Source organism: Panulirus ornatus, chromosome 57, assembly GCF_036320965.1.
Source record: "Panulirus ornatus isolate Po-2019 chromosome 57, ASM3632096v1, whole genome shotgun sequence".
Taxonomy (NCBI): domain Eukaryota; kingdom Metazoa; phylum Arthropoda; class Malacostraca; order Decapoda; family Palinuridae; genus Panulirus; species Panulirus ornatus.
In genome coordinates this window covers 17,563,907-17,584,130 of record NC_092280.1, presented here as the reverse complement: position 1 = coordinate 17,584,130, position 20,224 = coordinate 17,563,907, and the positions used below count along the sequence as shown (strand labels likewise).

The following is a 20,224-nucleotide window of genomic DNA, read 5'->3' as shown; positions in this document are numbered from 1 at the left end:
ATTCGCCATTTCCCGCATTAGCGAGGTAGCGTTAAGAACAGAGGACTGGGCCTTTGAGGGAATACCCTCACCTGGCCCAATTCTCTGTTCCTTCTTTTGGAAAATTAAAAAAAAGCGAGAGGGGAGGATTTCCAGCCCCCCGCTCCCTCCCCTTTTAGTCGCCTTCTACGACACGCAGGGAATACATGGGAAGTATTCTTTCTCCCCTATCCCCAGATATATACATATATATATTCACATGTACATTTTCATACTTGCTGCCTTCACCCATTCCCGTTACCACCCCGCCACACATGAAATGGCAGCCCCCTTCCCTCGTGTGCACGCGAGGTAGCACCAGGAAAGACAATAAAGGTCACATTCATTCACATTCAGTCTCTAGCTGTCATGTGTAATGCACCAAAACCACAGCTCCATTTCCACATCCAGGCCCCAGAAAACTTTCCATGGTTTACCCCAGACGCTTCACATGTATGTCAGCCCTGGTATACCACATCGTTCCAATCCACTCTATTCCTTGCATGCCTTTCATCCTCCTGTATGTTCAGGCCCCGACAACACAAAATCTTTTTCACTTCATCCTTCCACCTCCAGTTTGGTCTCCCACTTCTTCTCGTTCCCTCCACCTCTGACACATATATCCTCTTGGTCAATCTTTCCTCACTCATTCTCTCCATGTGACCAAACCATTGCAATACACCCTCTTCTGCTCTCTCAACCACACTCTTTTTATTACCACACATCTCTCTCACCCTTTCATTACTTACCTGATCACACCACCTCACACCACATATTGTCCTCAAACATCTTATTTCCAACACATCCACCCTCCTCCACACAACCCTATCTACAGCCCACGCCTTGCAACCATATAACATTGTTGGAACCACTATTCCTTCAAACAAACCCATTTTTGCTTTCTGAGATAACATTCTCACCTCCCACACATTCTTCAGCGTTCCCAGAACCTTCGCCCCCTCCCCTACCCTGTGACTCACTTCCATGGTTCCATTCACTGCTAAGTCCACTCCCAGATATCTAAAACGCTTCACTTCCTCCAGTTTTTCTCCATTCAAACTTACCTCCCAATTAACTTGTCCCTCAACCCTACTAAACCTAATAACCTTGCTCTTATTCACATTTACTCTCAGCTTTCTTCTTTCACACACTTTACCAAACTCAGTCACCAACTTCTGCAGTTTCTCACCCGAATCAGCCACCAGTGCTGTATCATCATTGAACAACAGCTGACTCACTTCCCAAGCCCTCCCATCCACAACAGACTACATACTTCCCCTGTTTCCAAAACTCTTGCATTCACTTCCCTAACCACCCCATCCATAAACAAAAAGAACAACCATTGAGACATCACTTACCCTTACCGCAAACTGACATTCACTGGGAATCGCTCTCCTCTCTTCTTACTCGTACACATACCTTACATCCTTGGTAAGAACTTTTCACTGCTTCTAGCAGCTTACCTCCCACACCATATACTCTTAAAACCTTCCACAAGCATCTCTATCAACCCAATCATATGCCTTCTCCTGATCCATAAATGCTACATACAAATCCATCTGTTTTTCTAAGTATTTCTCGCATACATTCTTTAGAGCAAACACCTTATCCACACATCCTCTACCGCTTCTGAAACCACACTGCTCTTCCCCAATGTGATGCTCTGTACATGCTTTACCCTCTCACTCAATACCCTCCCATATGATTTTTCAGGAATACTCAAGAAACTTATACCTCGATAATTTGAACACTCATCTTTATCCCCTTTGCCTCTATACAATGGCACTATGCATGCATTCGACCAATCCTCAGGCACTACACCATGGTCCATATATGCATTGAATATCCTTACCAACCAATCAACAACACAGTCACCTTTTTTTAATAAATTCCATTGCAGTACCATCCAAACCCACCACCTTTCCGGCTTTTTTTCATCATTCGCAAAGCTTTCACTACCTCCTCTCTGTTTACCAAATGTTTTCTTCCTGACTCTTTCACTTTGCACACCACCCCGACCAAAACACCCTATATCTGCCACTTTATCATCAAACACATTCAACCAACCTTCAAAATACTCACTCCATCTCCTTCTTACCTCATCACTACTTGTTATTACCTCCCCATTAGCCCCCTTCACCGATTTTCCCATTTGTTCTCCTATCTTACACACTTTATTTGCCTCCTTCTAAAACATCTTTTTTTTTTTTTTTTTTTTTTTTTTATACTTTGTCGCTGTCTCCCGCGTTTGCGAGGTAGCGCAAGGAAACAGACGAAAGAAATGGCCCAACCCCCCCCCATACACGTGTACATACACACGTCCACACACGCAAATATACATACCTACACAGCTTTCCATGGTTTACCCCAGACGCTTCACATGCCTTGATTCAATCCACTGACAGCACGTCAACCCCTGTATACCACATCGCTCCAATTCACTCTATTCCTTGCCCTCCTTTCACCCTCCTGCATGTTCAGGCCCCGATCACACAAAATCCTTTTCACTCCATCTTTCCACCTCCAATTTGGTCTCCCTCTTCTCCTCGTTCCCTCCACCTCCGACACATATATCCTCTTGGTCAATCTTTCCTCACTCATTCTCTCCATGTGCCCAAACCACTTCAAAACACCCTCTTCTGCTCTCTCAACCACGCTCTTTTTATTTCCACACATCTCTCTTACCCTTACGTTACTTACTCGATCAAACCACCTCACACCACACATTGTCCTCAAACATCTCATTTCCAGCACATCCATCCTCCTACGCACAACTCTATCCATAGCCCACGCCTCGCAACCATACAACATTGTTGGAACTACTATTCCTTCAAACATACCCATTTTTGCTTTCCGGGATAATGTTCTCGACTTCCACACATTTTTCAAGGCTCCCAAAATTTTCGCCCCCTCCCCCACCCTATGATCCACTTCCGCTTCCATGGTTCCATCCGCTGACAGATCCACTCCCAGATATCTAAAACACTTCACTTCCTCCAGCCTCTCACCATTCAAACTCACCTCCCAATTGACTTGACCCTCAACCCTACTGTACCTAATAACCTTGCTCTTATTGACATTTACTCTTAACTTTCTTCTTCCACACACTTTACCAAACTCCGTCACCAGCTTCTGCAGTTTCTCACATGAATCCGCCACCAGCGCTGTATCATCAGCGAACAACAACTGACTCACTTCCCAAGCTCTCTCATCCCCAACAGACTTCATACTTGCCCCTCTTTCCAAAACTCTTGCATTTACCTCCCTAACAAAACATCTTTTTATTATTCTTATTATACTTTGTCGTTGTCTCCCCGCGTTAGCGAGGTAGCGCAAGGAAACAGAGGAAAGAATGGCCAAACCCACCCACAGAAACATGCATATACATACACGCCCACGCACACACATATACATCTTTTTATTCTCCCTAAAATTTAATGATATTCTCTCACCCCAACTCTTTTTCACCTCTTGCACCTTTCTCTTGACCTCCTGCCGCTTTCTTTTATACATTTCCCAGTTATTTGCACTATTTCCCTGCAAAAATTGTCCAAATGCCTCTCTCTTCTCTTTCACAAACAACTTCTTCATCCCACCTCTACTAACCTTTCTAATCTGCCCAACTCCCTCCTTTCTCATGCCATATGCATCTTTTGCACATACCATCACTGCTTCTCTAAATACATCCCATTCTTCTCCCACTCCCCTCATGTCATTTGCTCCCACCTTTTGCTATTCTAAACCCAGTCTCTCCTGGTACTTCCTCACACAAGTATCCTTTCCAAGCTCACTTGCTTTCACCACTCTTCTCCCCAACATTCTCTCTTCTTTTCTGAAAACCTCTACAAATCTTCACCTCCACAAGTTAGTGATCAGACATCCCACCAGCTGCCCCTCTTAGAACATTTATATCCGTAAGTCTCTCTTTTACATGCCTATCAATTACCACGTTGTCAATTAATGCCCTTTGACCATCTTTCCTACTCACATACGCATACTTAGTATGTATCTCCTTTTAAACCAGTTATTCCCAATCACCAGTCCTTTTTCAACACACAAATTCACAAGCTCTTCACCATTTCCATTTACAACACTGAACACCCCATGTACAGTAATTATACCCTCAACTGCCACATTACTCACCTTTGCATTCAAATCGCCCATCACTATATCCCGGTCTCATGCATCAAAGCTGCTAACACACTTGCTGAGTGGCTCCCAAAACACTTGCCTCTCATGATTTTTCTTCTCATGCCCAGGTGTATAGGCACCAATAATCACCCATCTCTCTGCATCCACTTTCAGTTTTACCCATATCGATCTAGAATTTACTTTCTTATAGTCTATCACATACTCCCACAACTCCTACTTCAGGAGAAGTGCTACTCCTTCCTTTGCTCTTGACCTCTCACCAACCGCTGACTTTATTCCCATGACATTCCCAAACCACTCTTCCCCTTTACCCTTGAGCTTCATTTGTATGTAGCATTTATGGATATGGAGAAGGAATGTGATAGGGTTGATAGAGATGCTTTGTGGGAGGTTTTAAGAGTGTATGGTGTGGGAGGTAAGTTGCTAGAAGCAGTGAAAAGTTTTTGCTAAGGATGTAAGGCATGTGTATGAGTAGAAAGAGAGGAGAGTGATTAGTGCCCATTGAAAGTTGGTTTGCGGCAGGGGTGTGTGATGTCCCCTTGACTGTTTACTTTGTTTATGGATGGGGTGGTTAGGGAGGTAAATGCAAGAGTTTTAGAGAGAGGGGCAAGTATGTTGTCTGTTTGGGATGAGAGGGCCTAGGAAGTGAGTTAGTCTTGTTCGCTGATGTTACAGCTCGGTGGCTGATTCAAGTGAGAAACTGCAGAAGTTGGTGACTGAGTTTGGAAAAGTATGTGAAAGGAGAAAGCTGAAAGTAAATGTGAATAAGAGTAAGGTTATTAGGTTCAGTAGGGTTGAGGAACAAGTTAAGTGGGAGGTAAGTTTGAATGGAGAAAAACTGGAGGAAGTGAAGTGTTTTAGATATCTGGGAGTGGACTTCACAGTGGATGGAGCTATGGAAGTGGAAGTGAGTCACAGGGTTGAGGAGGGGGCGAATGTTTAGGGAATGATGAAGAATGTGTGGAAGGAGAGAACACTATCTTGGAGACAAAAATGGGTATGTTTGAAGGAATAGTGGTTCCACCAGTGTTATATGGTTGCAAGGCATGTGCTATAGATAGGGTTGTATGGAGGAGGTTGGTTGTGTTGTAAATGAAATCTTAGGACAATATGTGGTGTGAGGAGGTTTGATTGTGTAAGTAATGAAAAGGTTAGAGAGATGTATGGTAATAAAAAGAGTGTGGTTGAGAGAGCAGAAAAGGGTGTGTTGAGATGGTTTGGACATATGGAGAGAATGAGTGAGGAAAGATTTGGCTCTAATATTATGGTGTTGGAAGTATTGTGCTTTTACCTCAAAATGATTGTGAATCAGAATCAGTACCTAGAGCTGTTGTGTGATGAATTACCTGACTGTTTTGAGAAAACTGGTTGTGATATTCTTATACAAGATGGTGCACAGTGCCACACTGCTAAATTAATACATGACTGGTTTGCATTTTTTGATGTGACACATTCAGGATTGCTTGGTAACTCACCTGACTTTACTCCTATTGAGAACTTGTGGTCTATTATAACATCACAGTTGTGTGGGCAGGATACATGCCACATTCCTAAGTTCCAGGCCGCCATCCAGGATATTTGGGACAACCTTGACCCTACACACCTTTGTCATCTTTCAACATATGTTCCCAAGCACCTTCAGGATTGTATTAAGGCCATCAGATATCATACATAGGACTAGGGAGGGGGAGTTAAGTACCTGTTTTATTTTGTTTATTGATATTTTTATATGTTACGTCACACTGTAAGTAGGGCATGCCATTTTTTTCCGATAGGACTGTATACAATTTTTTTATGCATAGCTCTGTTTATTAGGCTTTTAACTATGTTATGAACATAATCATTTTGATATTTACAAATGTGAGGGATGGAATGGTTGGAGGAAGTAGATTAGGCAGTTAGAGCCCCTAGTTGGCTTGAGAGGCTGATATATTTTGCTGTAGGTAAAAACTGATAGCCATTTATGAGGAAAATTGTTAAGAAACCTCTAATTTGATGAAATTAGCAAGAATTGTCCTTAATATTTGACAAACAATGTGATGTGTTGATAAATATGCTTAGATTATCTTTGAAAATATGTTTAGATTATCTTGGCTCCCTTTTGTGGTGATATGAATGACACCTTTAGAAGCTAGTCTAGAATGGAAGGTTTGATTGACTTTTAGGATAGGTTTTTCTTTATTTTTTCTCAAGTTTTTCTTTAAGTCCCTCCCCATCTATGTGAGTAAGTTTTCTGACGTTTATAGGGCTCTGTCTGTAGATGAGAAATGTAGGTCTTGTAGGATGAAAAGCTATATCTCTACCATAGGCAGAGCTTTGTAAGTATTCATTTAGTTTTCCTTTTCTTCATTCATTTTCAGAATACAATTACTTGATTTTTGGATAGTAATTCATCTAAGGCAGAGATGATAGTGATAATTAAATGAATGGTTGTGGTTAGATGCACCCATCAACTTCACCTTTGTACTAGAATATCATGTTTTTCAAGTTTGCTTTATGATCATTAAGTCCCTGTGAGCAAACATCTGCTTGCCTTATATGTTTTCATAATGACTGAATGCTCATAGGTACATCATGTTTTTTTGAGGGAAAGTCTGTTTTTCAACTCCACCAAGCAAGTGCTCTCTCAGATGCTCATAGGACTCTGCTTCAAGTAGAATTTTTTCATCTTTTATAGCTTACATTTTTATTAAGTTCATCTCTTTGAATACCTCATAATTCTTCTTCATCAGGTATGTCAACTTGGACAAATCCTCTTCATCCTGATGTCTTCCCTGGAGTGAGAAAAATGGAGGCTGAAGTGGTTCGGATGTGCTGCACTTTATTTAATGGGGATGCAAGATCATGTGGTTGTGTAAGTGTGCCATTGTATAAGTGATTTGTTTCTAACCCTGTTGGGAAAAAAAATATTGTTGACTGTGTATGTAAGATATATTGATGATGTAGATTAGGCTTAGGTGTTAATTCTTACTAAAGTACATTTGAATCTATGTGGAAATTTAGCAGTACATTTAGGTATTGTTGATCTGTAATAGTTTCCAAGAAATGTAGTCTATCAGTTTTTGGTTTGTGTACTTTCAGTAAGTTGGAGTATTTCAGGGTTTTGTTTGTACCTTGCTATGAAGTTTTCACTGGGAGGGTACTAGTTTCTTAGCTTGACAGGTGATTCAGGAAGCTCAAATGTCAAGCAGAGAGAGTTTTTCTCAGCTGCATGGCATGCATACATGTAGGGACTTTGTATGTCATTGTTGTCTGCTTTCCAGTTATTATTTGTTGTCTGTCTCCTGTTAGGAATCACACATTAGCCATCAACTTAACCTTGGTCATAATTAGAAAAGTCTAAATTACATACTTTTGGAACATCATGGTGATGTCTCTCAGCAGCTATAGATAGTTAACTGAATTTCAGTAAGACCCATATGAATAATTTGGATTTTGCCAGAGTAGGTCTTTTATATAAAAATTGAACCTGGAACTTAATGTAGTACATGATTTAAAAAAATCCCCACCTTTTGTCTTGGAATTTAATGCAGATTTTTTTTTTTTTGTATTTTTCAAACTATTTCCACCCATTCTTTTTTAACTCTCAATAATTATGCTGCACTGCTGGTGACACAAGTGTTCCGTGGAACATCCCTCTAATATATGCTACAAATTACTTGATATGTTTAGGAAATGGTAATATAGTGGTCCTTAGAGCCAGTGCAAGCAACTAGCCCTTGACCTACCACATAAACAGTTTCATTGCTGCCTAACCCCATGATTAAAGGAAAGCATGTAACTTTCTCAGTCTGCTCTGAAACTTGATTTATGATTATCCAGCTAAACTCATTGTGAAATGCAGACTTCTTTAGGTAAGCCCTAAAGGAAGGCATTTTAGTCTTGTATAGAATGCAACTTGGTAATAGATGCAAGTTGTGTTTGATCCATCTTCCCCTTGCAGCTGACTTTCCTGATGTTATATTGTACTAGAAAATCTATAATGAAGTTGGAGCAGCCATTTGATGAGCAATTTAGCTTTATTCAAGCCATATTTTGTCAGTTGCTAGAGATGTAATTCTAATGCTTAGACAATTAAGATTCAGATTTTTTTTCTTTGTCCCATTCGTTAATAGGAAATATCAAGAAAAGTCAAGAAAAACCATAGAATCAAGGAAATTTACCTTATTTGGCACTATGCAGACATTCGTTCAAATGCCAGGTGGTAATGCACTGGCTGCATTATTGCTATTGACATGAGAGATTGTGTCATCACCTCCGCATTTATCCACTAGCATGCAAAGTTTATGTAACTCATACATGTATTTGTTTTGATTTTATGATAATATAATGCACAATTTTGGAGACTGTATGATATGATATTTATGATATGAAACCCAGTGAATGATTTAATGGTGAATACCCCAGGACTTCTTTATAAGAAATATCCCAGGACCTCTTTCTAAAGGCTCTTGCATCCCATGGCTGCACTACTTCAGATAACAGAGAACTGTGGGTATTTGTATAGTGAGTTGTTTGACAAAACTTTACACTCAATGATACAGCCTTGCTGAAAATGATTTTTCATTTTTGGTGTAATCTCGAGCAAGTGGAGTCTGGTAACATCCCCATTGAATAATAGATTATTAATTCCGTAAGATGTTCCACTACACACCATGGGACTTATGTATGTAATTTTTAGATAAATCATTCTTTCATTACATTTTGTTTACATATTTTCAGATATATAAAGCATTCACAATTTTATGCACAGTTTTGTTATTCAGTGTACAATAACCTGAGTCGTCTTCATATTTGCCTGCCAACACATTTCAAATATTTCAATCTTATTTCCTCTTTATTATGATCATCAAGATCACTTTTCTATTAATACCAAAATCACAATCAGCATCAACCAGATCAGTATCACTGTCACTAGTGCCCCAGAAACAATCACTAATTTGCTGGGCCAGGCATGCATAGCTGCTCGAAAATGTTGCAGAAGGCAGCGAGTAAACATGCATAGGAGGGACAGGGCTGAACCTTCTTCCTCTGTGTTCTATGGGTAAGTGACACAGCAGGATTTTTACTGAATGCTAATTATGATTGTTAGTTGTATAAGGCATCTATAGATGCATACCAGAAAAGTCTGCCTCTGACTTCAGTTTAAGGTGGGATGAGGCAACTCATACGTTTTTGGATGCAGTAGCTTTGTGAAAAACCCATTTGTATATAGTTGCAGAAATGGGGTTAATTACATAACCTCAGGACCCCTTGTATGTTGCTCCTGCATCTTCAAGGCTGTGCTAAAATCAGAAGCAGGAATATGGTGGACTCCTGTGGAGTGAGAAGTTATTTGATGAGATTGTATTTCTATAAGTCAGTTGACAATGATCCATCCTTGCAGAAGATGACTTTTTGCTTTTGGCATAAACATGCTCAGGCAGAGTCTGGTAACATCATTTGATAAAGAGGATAGACGATATTCTTGGACCTTGGTATGACTAGGAAGTTTGCCTGGAACAACATAAAACATTCTTGAAAGTGGAGATACATATGTAGTGGGACACCCAGTGCTTCTCTCATGACCAGCTGGTGTAACAGGCTTACTAACCAAGATATGTGTGGATGCAGGCTTTTAGTTGGATGGCTAAATTTCACCTCCAAATGTATACAACTATCTTTCTATTTATATTGTATTCTTTGAATACTCTTCAGAGCAGAAAATTGATATTAATTAGAGAGAATAATGTTTTTAATGATACAAATCTTGATACCCATCCCAGTAGAGATAGTAGGTGACCAGTTTTTTGTGTTTAGGATTTATACCAGTACAGTACTGATATCTGGCAGGCTTCCATATTAGAGCTTAGGTTACAGTATGGAGAGGGTTGAGGGGAAATTAATGAATGGGGTATATGTTGATTAGATTTAGTGTCATAACTAGCTACCTATATGGACGGACTGTTTGGAGGAGTGGATCTTATATCGGAGGGGTTTGGACTTGATGCAATATATAGCTTCAGCTGCACTGACAAAAATATATAGGATACATCCTTGTAACCAATTTTTAGGTTACAAAAATCTTTCTCTTTAGTCAAAACCAAGTTTTCTAATTTTTCACAACTTGCCTTCCTTACATTTAAGTCCTATTCTTCATCATGTTATTTCTTTGCAAGCCAGCTTAACTCATGTAGGAAATCATTATAGGTATTGAATTGATTTATTCCTAATTACAGTACCTGAAAAAAATTGGATTTATGCTTCCCTAGGGCTTCACCACATTCACTCTTGATGACTTCTCTTTTGCTCATATTTCATGATAAATGCATAACATTGACTTTGTATACTGAAATGTAATTATGCCCCAGATGACAACTGGTGGCACAGAGAGCATCATTATGGCATGCAAAGCTTACCGTGAATATGCCATTAATGTGAGAGGCATTAAGAATCCAGAGATCCTAGTACCTGTGTCTGCTCATGCTGCTTTTGACAAAGGTAAGTAGAGTTTATTTATGTATAGTCCAGTGTTATTAGTATTCATAATTTTCGTGCCTTCTCTTTACGTCATTGTTCACTGTTTTCCACTTTAGTCATGTAGTGTCAGGAACAGATGACTGGGCCTTAGAGGAAAAGTCCTCTTTTGGCTTGTTCTCCCACTCCTTCCTCGAAAGTGATAAAACAGAAAGGAAGAATTCCAGCCTCCTCCTCGTGCCTCTCTTAGTTGCCCTCTGCAGCATACAGGAGATATGTGGATAGTGTTCTTTCTTTCCATCCCTCAGGATGATTATGATTATGGAAACCTATATATTTCATTGCATAGAGTACCAGTTATGAAACCACATTGTTCCTCCCCATTCTTATGCACATGCCACCATCCTTTCAGTCACCGCTCCTTCATATAACTTATCAGATATACTCAAGAAACTTGTACATCTTTGATTTGAGTATCCACTCTTGTTCCCAGTGCTTTATACAGTGACACGAAATTATCTTTCCACCAATCCTCTGACATCTCACCCTGAGCTGTACTTATAATGAATATCCTAACTAACCAATTAACAGTACTATCACCCCTTTATTGAGAAGTTCAACTGCAGTCCCATCCACTCCATCACCTTTGCCATACTTTATTATATGCAAGCCATTCACCATCTCTTCCTTTTTGTCACCAAACCATGTGGTATGGCTCATTTCTCACACCTCCATGTGCCAAACACATTACATCTGCCACCCTGTCATCTGATACAATCATCAACCTTCAGAATACTCATTCCCTCTCTTTTTCACCTCTTCTTTGCCTTTTACTATTTCCCTTTCTGCTCCCTTCAATGATGCTCCAGTTTTTCTCATGTTTTTTATTTTATTCATCCCTTTCAAAAACATTTTCTGATATTCCCATAAGTCTGCTTTTACTCTCATATCCCCCCCTTCCCCCCCTTCAGCCCCAACACTCTCTTATTCACCTCCTGCTGCTTTCTCTTGTACATATGATTTTTTGCTTTCCTTCACTGCAGGTAGCACCCATACAACTCTCCTCTTTTACTGACAGCTTAACTTGCTCATCCTACTACTTTCTACCCTTTCCTGCACACCTGCATACTCTCTTCTGCATGCCACACAGGTTTCTTGTACATGGCTGCTTTCCTATCTACCTCCCACTCCTCACCCACTTCCTTTGTATATTCACTTTCACATTTTGTCATTCTTCATCCAGTCTTTCCCAATATTCAGTCACACAAGCCTTATTTCCAAGCTCACTAACTTTCACCACCCTTTCCCTTTCACATCATTTCCTCTTTTCCTAAAGCCACTGCAACTCAAAGTGCACAAATTTTTTACAAGCCTTCATGACTCTCTCCATAGACTGACCAGTGGATGGAAACAATTTAGGCTGTAGCTTCTCGTAGCAGTGCATGGTATGCAAATCCAGCATCAATGGCAATTTTGCCATGATGCAAAGATGGAAGATTTAGAAATCATGTTTTTTTTTTTTTTTTTTTTTTTCGGTCTCCCGCGTTTGCGAGGTAGCGCAAGGAAACAGACGAAAGAAATGGCCCAACCCACCCCCATACACATGTATATACATACGTCCACACACGCAAATATACATACCTACACAGCTTTCCATGGTTTACCCCAGACGCTTCACATGCCTTGATTCAATCCACTGACAGCACGTCAACCCCGGTATACCACATCGCTCCAATTCACTCTATTTCTTGCCCTCCTTTCACCCTCTTGCATGTTCAGGCCCCGATCACACAAAATCTTTTTCACTCCATCTTTCCACCTCCAATCTGGTCTCCCTCTTCTCCTCGTTCCCTCCACCTCCGACACATATATTCTCTTGGTCAATCTTTCCTCACTCATTCTCTCCATGTGCCTGAACCATTTCAAAACACCAGTATACCACAAAACACCCAGTATACCACATCGTTCCAATTCACTCTATTCCTTGCACGCATCTCGCCCTCGTGTATATTCAGGCCCTGATTGCTTAATATCTTTTTCACTCCATCCCTCCACCTCCAATTTGGTCTCCTGCTTCTCCTTGTTCCCTCCACCTTTGACACATATCCTCTTTGTCAACCTTTCCTCACTCATTCTTAGAAAGACAGATGGATTGGTATGTACCATTTATGGATCTGGATAAGGCATATGATAAGGTTGATAGAGATGCTTTGAGTAGAGTTACTTTTTGGAAGGTCTTAAGAGTATATTGCATGGGAGATAAGTTTTCACTAAGGATGTAAGGCATGTGTATGAATAGGAAGAGAGAAGACTGATTGGTTCCCAGTAAATGTTGATCAGCAGCAGGGGTGTGTGATGTTAGGGATGTTTGGAGAGAGAGGTGAGTATGCCGTCTGTCGTCGATGAGAGGGCCTGGGAAGTGAGTCAGTTGTTCACCGATGATACAGCTCTTGTGACTGATTTGGGTGAGAAACTGCAAAGGTTGGTGACTGAGTTTGGAAAAGTGTGTTAAAGGAGAAAGTTGAGAGTGTTATGAATAAGAGCAAGGTTGTTAGGTTCAGTAGGGTTGATGGACAAGTTAATTGGGATGTAAGTTTGAATGGAGAAAAATTGGAGAAAGTGAAGTGTTTTAGATATTTGGGAGTGGATTTAGCACTGGATGGAACCAAGGAAGTGGAAGTGAGTCACAGGATAGGGGAGGGGGCAAAGGTTCTGGGAGTGATGAAGAATGTGTGGAAGGAGAAAACATTATCTCGGAGAGAAAAAATGGGTATGTTTGAAGGAATAGTAGTTCCAACAATGTTATATGGTTGCTAGGAATGGGCTATAGAGGTGGTTGTACGGAGGAGGATGGATGGGTTGAAAATGAAATGTTTGAGGACAGTATGTGGTGTGAGGTGTTTTGATTAAGTAATGAAAAGGTAAGAGAGATGCATGGAAATAAAAAGTGTGGTTAAGAGAGCAGAAGAGGGTGTGTTGAATTGGTTTGGACATTGGAGAGAATGAGCAAGGAAAGATTGACGAAAGAGGATATATGTGTCAGAGGTGAAGGGAAGAAGGAGAAGCGGGAGACCAAATTGGAGGTAGAAAGATGGAGTGTAAAAGATTTTGAGTGATCGAGGCCTGAACATACAGGAGGGTGAGATGCGTGCAAGGAATAGAGTGAATTGGAACGATGTGGTATACTGGGGTCGACGTGCCGTCAATAGACTGAACCAGGGCATGGGAAGCATCTGGGGTAAAGCATGGAAAGGTGTGTGGGGCCTGGATGTAGATAGGGAGCTCTGGTTTCAGTGCATTACACATGACAGCAAGAGATTGAGTGTGAATGAATGTGGCCTTTTTTGTCTGTCTTCCTGGCGCTATTTCTCTGAAATGGGTGTAACAATGCTATTTCCTGTGTGGCGGGGTAGTGACAGGAATGGATGAAGGCAAACACGTATGAATATGTACATGTGTATATATGTATATATCTGTGTATGTGTATGTATATGTTGATATGTATATGTAGGGCAGATGGCCAGAGAGTGTTATTGGATTACGTATTAATTGATAGGCGTGTGAAAGAGAGACTTTTGGATGTTAATGTGCTGAGAGGTGCAATTGGAAGGATGTCTGACCATTATCTTGTGGAAGCGAAGGTGAAGATTTGTAGAGGTTTTCAGAACAGAAGAGAGAATGTTGGGGTGAAAAGAGTGGTGAGAGTAAGTGAGCTTGGGAAGGAGACTTGTGTGAGGAAGAACCAGGAGAGACTGAGTACAGAATGGAAAAAGGTGAAAACAAAGGAGGAAAGGGGAGTGGGGGAGGAATGGGATGTATTTAGGGTAGCAGTGATGGCTTGCACAAAAGATGCTTGTGGCATGAGAAGCATGGGAGGTGGGCAGCTTAGAAAGGGTAGTGAGTGGTGGGATGAAGAAGTAAGATTATTAGTGAAAGAGAAAGAGAGGCATTTGGATGATTTTTGCAGGGAAGTAATGCAAATGAGTGGGAGATTTATAAAAGAAAGAGGCAGGATGTCAAGGGAAAGGTGCAAGAGGTGAAAAAAAGGGCAAATGAGAGTTGGGGTGAGAGAGTATCATTAAATTTTAGGGAGAATAAAAAGATGTTCTGGAAGGAGGTAAATAAAGTGCGTAAGACAAGGGAGCAAATGGGAACTTCGGTGAAGGGCGCAAGTGGGGAGGTGATAACAAGTAGTGGTGATGTGAGAAGGAGATGGAGTGAGTATTTTGAAGGTTTGTTGAATGTGTTTGATGATAGAGTGGCAGATATAGGGTGTTTTGGTCGAGGTGGTGTGCAAAGTGAGAGGGTTAGGGAAAATGATTTGGTAAACAGAGAAGAGGTAGTGAAAGCTTTGCGGAAGATGAAAGCCGGCAAGGCAGCAGGTTTGGATGGTATTGCAGTGGAATTTATTAAAAAAGGGGGTGACTGTATTGTTGACTGGTTGGTAAGGTTATTTAATGTATGTATGACTCATGGTGAGGTGCCTGAGGATTGGCGGAATGCGTGCATAGTGCCATTGTACAAAGGCAAAGGGGATAAGAGTGAGTGCTCAAATTACAGAGGTATAAGTTTGTTGAGTATTCCTGGTAAATTATATGGGAGGGTATTGATTGAGAGGGTGAAGGCATGTACAGAGCATCAGATTGGGGAAGAGCAGTGTGGTTTCAGAAGTGGTAGAGGATGTGTGGATCAGGTGTTTGCTTTGAAGAATGTATGTGAGAAATACTTAGAAAAGCAAATGGATATGTATGTAGCATTTATGGATCTGGAGAAGGCATATGATAGAGTTGATAGAGATGCTCTGTGGAAGGTATTAAGAATATATGGTGTGGGAGGAAAGTTGTTAGAAGCAGTGAAAAGTTTTTATCGAGGATGTAAGGCATGTGTACGTGTAGGAAGAGAGGAAAGTGATTGGTTCTCAGTGAATGTAGGTTTGCGGCAGGGGTGTGTGATGTCTCCATGGTCGTTTAATTTGTTTATGGATGGGGTTGCGAGGCGTGGGCTATGGATAGAGTTGTGCGCAGGAGGATGGATGTGCTGGAAATGAGATGTTTGAGGACAATGTGTGGTGTGAGGTGGTTTGAGGTGATAACAAGTAGTGGTGATGTGAGAAGGAGATGGAGTGAGTATTTTGAAGGTTTGTTGAATGTGTTTGATGATAGAGTGGCGGATATAGGGTGTTTTGGTCGAGGTGGTGTGCAAAGTGAGAGGGTTAGGGAAAATGATTTGGTAAACAGAGAAGAGGTAGTGAAAGCTTTGCGGAAGATGAAAGCCGGCAAGGCAGCAGGTTTGGATGGTATTGCAGTGGAATTTATTAAAAAAGGGGGTGACTGTATTGTTGACTGGCTGGTAAGGTTATTTAATGTATGTATGACTCATGGTGAGGTGCCTGAGGATTGGCGGAATGCGTGCATAGTGCCATTGTACAAAGGCAAAGGGGATAAGAGTGAGTGCTCAAATTACAGAGGTATAAGTTTGTTGAGTATTCCTGGTAAATTACATGGGAGGGTATTGATTGAGAGGGTGAAGGCATGTACAGAGCATCAGATTGGGGAAGAGCAGTGTGGTTTCAGAAGTGGTAGAGGATGTGTGGATCAGGTGTTTGCTTTGAAGAATGTATGTGAGAAATACTTAGAAAAGCAAATGGATTTGTATGTAGCATTTATGGATCTGGAGAAGGCATATGATAGAGTTGATAGAGATGCTCTGTGGAAGGTATTGAGAATATATGGTGTGGGAGGAAAGTTGTTAGAAGCAGTGAAAAGTTTTTATCGAGGATGTAAGGCATGTGTGCGTGTAGGAAGAGAGGAAAGTGATTGGTTCTCAGTGAATGTAGGTTTGCGGCAGGGGTGTGTGATGTCTCCATGGTTGTTTAATTTGTTTATGGATGGGGTTGTTAGGGAGGTAAATGCAAGAGTTTTGGAAAGAGGGGCAAGTATGAAGTCTGTTGGGGATGAGAGAGCTTGGGAAGTGAGTCAGTTGTTGTTCGCTGATGATACAGCGCTGGTGGCTGATTCATGTGAGAAACTGCAGAAGCTGGTGACTGAGTTTGGTAAAGTGTGTGGAAGAAGAAAGTTAAGAGTAAATGTGAATAAGAGCAAGGTTATTAGGTACAGTAGGGTTGAGGGTCAAGTCAATTGGGAGGTGAGTTTGAATGGAGAAAAACTGGAGGAAGTGAAGTGTTTTAGATATCTGGGAGTGGATCTGGCAGCGGATGGAACCATGGAAGCGGAAGTGGATCATAGGGTGGGGGAGGGGGCGAAAATCCTGGGGGCCTTGAAGAATGTGTGGAAGTCGAGAACATTATCTCGGAAAGCAAAAATGGGTATGTTTGAAGGAATAGTGGTTCCAACAATGTTGTATGGTTGCGAGGCGTGGGCTATGGATAGAGTTGTGCGCAGGAGGATGGATGTGCTGGAAATGAGATGTTTGAGGACAATGTGTGGTGTGAGGTGGTTTGATCAAGTGAGTAACGTAAGGGTAAGAGAGATGTGTGGAAATAAAAAGAGCGTGGTTGAGAGAGCAGAAGAGGGTGTTTTGAAGTGGTTTGGGCACATGGAGAGGATGAGTGAGGAAAGATTGACCAAGAAGATATATGTGTCGGAGGTGGAGGGAAGGAGGAGAAGTGCGAGACCAATATTATTATTATTATTATTATTATTATTATTATTATTATTATTATTATTATTATAATAAGAGGTGAAAAAGAGGGCAAATGAGAGTTGGGGTGAGAGAGTATCATTAGATTTTAGGGAGAATAAAAAGATGTTTTGGAAGGAGGTAAATAAAGTGCGTAAGACGGGAGCAAATGGGAACTTCAGTGAAGGGGGCTAATGGGGAGGTGATAACAAGTAGTGTTGATGTGAGAAGATGGAGTGAGTATTTTGAAGGTTTGTTGAATGTGTTTGATGATAGAGTGGCAGATATAGGGTGTTTTGGTCGAGGTGGTGTGCAAAGTGAGAGGGTTAGGGAAAATGATTTGGTAAACAGAGAAGAGATAGTAAAAGCTTTGCGGAAGATGAAAGCCGGCAAGGCAGCAGGTTTGGATGGTATTGCTGTGGAAGTTATTAAAAAAGGGGGTGACTGTATTGTTGACTGGTTGGTAAGGTTATTTAATGTATGTATGACTCATGGTGAGGTGCCTGAGGATTGGTGGAATGCTTGCATAGTGCCATTGTACAAAGGCAAAGGGGATAAGAGTGAGTGCTCAAATCACAGAGGTTTAAGTTTGTTGAGTATTCCTGGTAAATTATATGGGAGGGTATTGATTGAGAGGGTGAAGGCATGTACAGAGCATCAGAATCAGATTGGGGAAGAGCAGTGTGGTTTCAGAAGTGGTAGAGGATGTGTTGATCAGGTGTTTGCTTTGAAGAATGTATGTGAGAAATACTTAGAAAAGCAAATGGATTTGTATGTAGCATTTATGGATCTGGAGAAGGCATATGATAGAGTTGATAGAGATGCTCTGTGGAAGGTTTTAAGAATATATGGTGTGGGAGGCAAGTTGTTAGAAGCAGTGAAAAGTTTTTATCGAGGATGTAGGGCATGTGTACGTGTAGTAAGAGAGGAAAGTGAGTGGTTATCAGTGAATGAAGGTTTGCGGCAGGGGTGTGTGATGTCTCCATGGTTGTTTAATTTGTTTATGGATGGGGTTGTTAGGGAGGTGAATGCATAAGTTTTGGAAAGAGGGGCAAGTATGCAGTCTGGTGGGGATGAGAGAGCTTGGGAAGTGAGTCAATTGTTGTTCGCTGATGATACAGCGCTGGTGGCTGATTCATATGAGAAAGTGCAGAAGCTGGTGACTGAGTTTGGTAAAGTGTGTGAAAGAAGAAAGTGACGAGTAAATGTGAATTAGAGCAAGGTTATTAGGTACAGTAGGGTTGAGGGTCAAGTCAATTGGGAGGTAAGTTTGAATGGAGCAAAACTGGAGGAAGTAAAGTGTTTTAGATATCTGGGAGTGGATCTGGCAGTGGATGGAACCATGGAAGCGGAAGTGAATCATAGGGTGGGGGAAGGGGTGAAAATTCTGGGAGTCTTGAAGAATGTGTGGAAGTCGAGAACATTATCTCGGAAAGCAAAAATGGGTATGTTTGAAGGAATAGTGGTTCCAACAATGTTGTATGGTTGCGAGGCGTGGGCTATGGATAGAGTTGTGCGCAGGAGGGTGGATGTGCTGGAAATGAGATGTTTGAGGACAATATGTGGTGTGAGGTGGTTTGATCGAGTAGTAATGTAAGGGTAAGAGAGATGTGTGGAAATAAAAAGAGTATGGTTGGGAGAGCAGAAGAGGGTGTTTTGAAATGGTTTGGTCACATGGAGAGAATGAGTGAGGAAAGATTGACCAAGAGGATATATGTGTCAGAGGTGGAGGGAACGAGGAGAAGTGGGAGACCAAATTGAAGGTGGAAAGATGGAGTGAAAAAGATTTTGAGTGATCGGGGCCTGAAGATGCAGGAGGGTGAAAGGCGGGCAAGGAATAGAGTGAATTGGAACGATGTGGTATACCGGGGTCGACCTGCTGTCAATGGATTGAACCAGGGCATGTGAAGCGTCTGGGGTAAACCATGGAAAGTTCTGTGGGGCCTGGATGTGGAAAGGGAGCTGTGGTTTCGATGCATTATTACATGACAGCTAGAGACTTGAGTGTGAACGAATGGGGCCTTTGTTGTCTTTTCCTAGCGCTACCTCACACACATGAGGGGGGGAGGGGGGTTGTTATTCCATGTTTGGCGAGGTGGCGATGGGAATGAATGAAGGCAGACAGTATGAATTATGTACATGTGTATATATGTATATGTCTGTGTGTGTATATATATGTATACATTGAGATGTATAGGTATGTATATTTGCATGGGTGGACGTGTATGTATATACATGTGTATGTGGGTGGGTTGGGCCATTTCTTTCGTCTGTTTCCTTGCGCTACCTCGCTAACATGGGAGACAGCAACAAAGCAAAATAAAAAATAAATAGATAGATTATTATTATTATTATTATTATTATTATTATTACTATTATTATTATTATTATTATTATTATTATTATTATTATTATTATTATTATTATTATTATTTTCTTTTTTTCTTTTAAACTATTTGCCATTTCCCGCGTTAGCGAGGTAGCGTTAAGAACAGAGGACTGGGCCTTTTTTGGAATATCCTCACCTGGCCCCCTCTGTTCCTTCTTTTGGGAAAAAAAAAGAAATAAGTGGGGGGGGAGGATTTCCAGCCCCCCGCTCCCTCCCCTTTTAGTCGCCTTCTACGACACGCAGGGAATACGTGGGAAGTATTCTTAATCCCCTATCTCCAGGGGGAATTATTATTATTATTATTATTATTATTATTAATATTATCATTATCATTATGATTATTATTATTATTATTATTATTTTTTTTTTTTTATACTTTGTCGCTGTCTCCCGCGTTTGCGAGGTAGCGCAAGGAAACAGACGAAAGAAATGGCCCAACCCCCCCCCATACACATGTATATACATACGTCCACACAACGCAAATATACATACCTACACAGCTTTCCATGGTTTACCCCAGACGCTTCACATGCCTTGATTCAATCCACTGACAGCACGTCAACCCCGGTA

At 41.1% G+C, this 20,224-nt stretch overlaps 1 protein-coding gene across 10 annotated transcripts in view; it reads left to right on the top strand.

Moving 5' to 3' along the window:
* The window catches only part of Sply (Sphingosine-1-phosphate lyase), a 167,679-nt gene that overhangs the window by 31,150 nt on the left and 116,305 nt on the right, over nt 1-20,224 (top strand). For all 10 annotated transcript variants that reach the window (XM_071694500.1, XM_071694498.1, XM_071694493.1 and 7 more), the window contains 2 exons: nt 6,903-7,024; nt 10,521-10,650. In XM_071694500.1, coding sequence (XP_071550601.1) covers nt 6,903-7,024; nt 10,521-10,650 — 252 coding nt within the window. The remainder of the gene's footprint in view (nt 1-6,902; nt 7,025-10,520; nt 10,651-20,224) is intronic.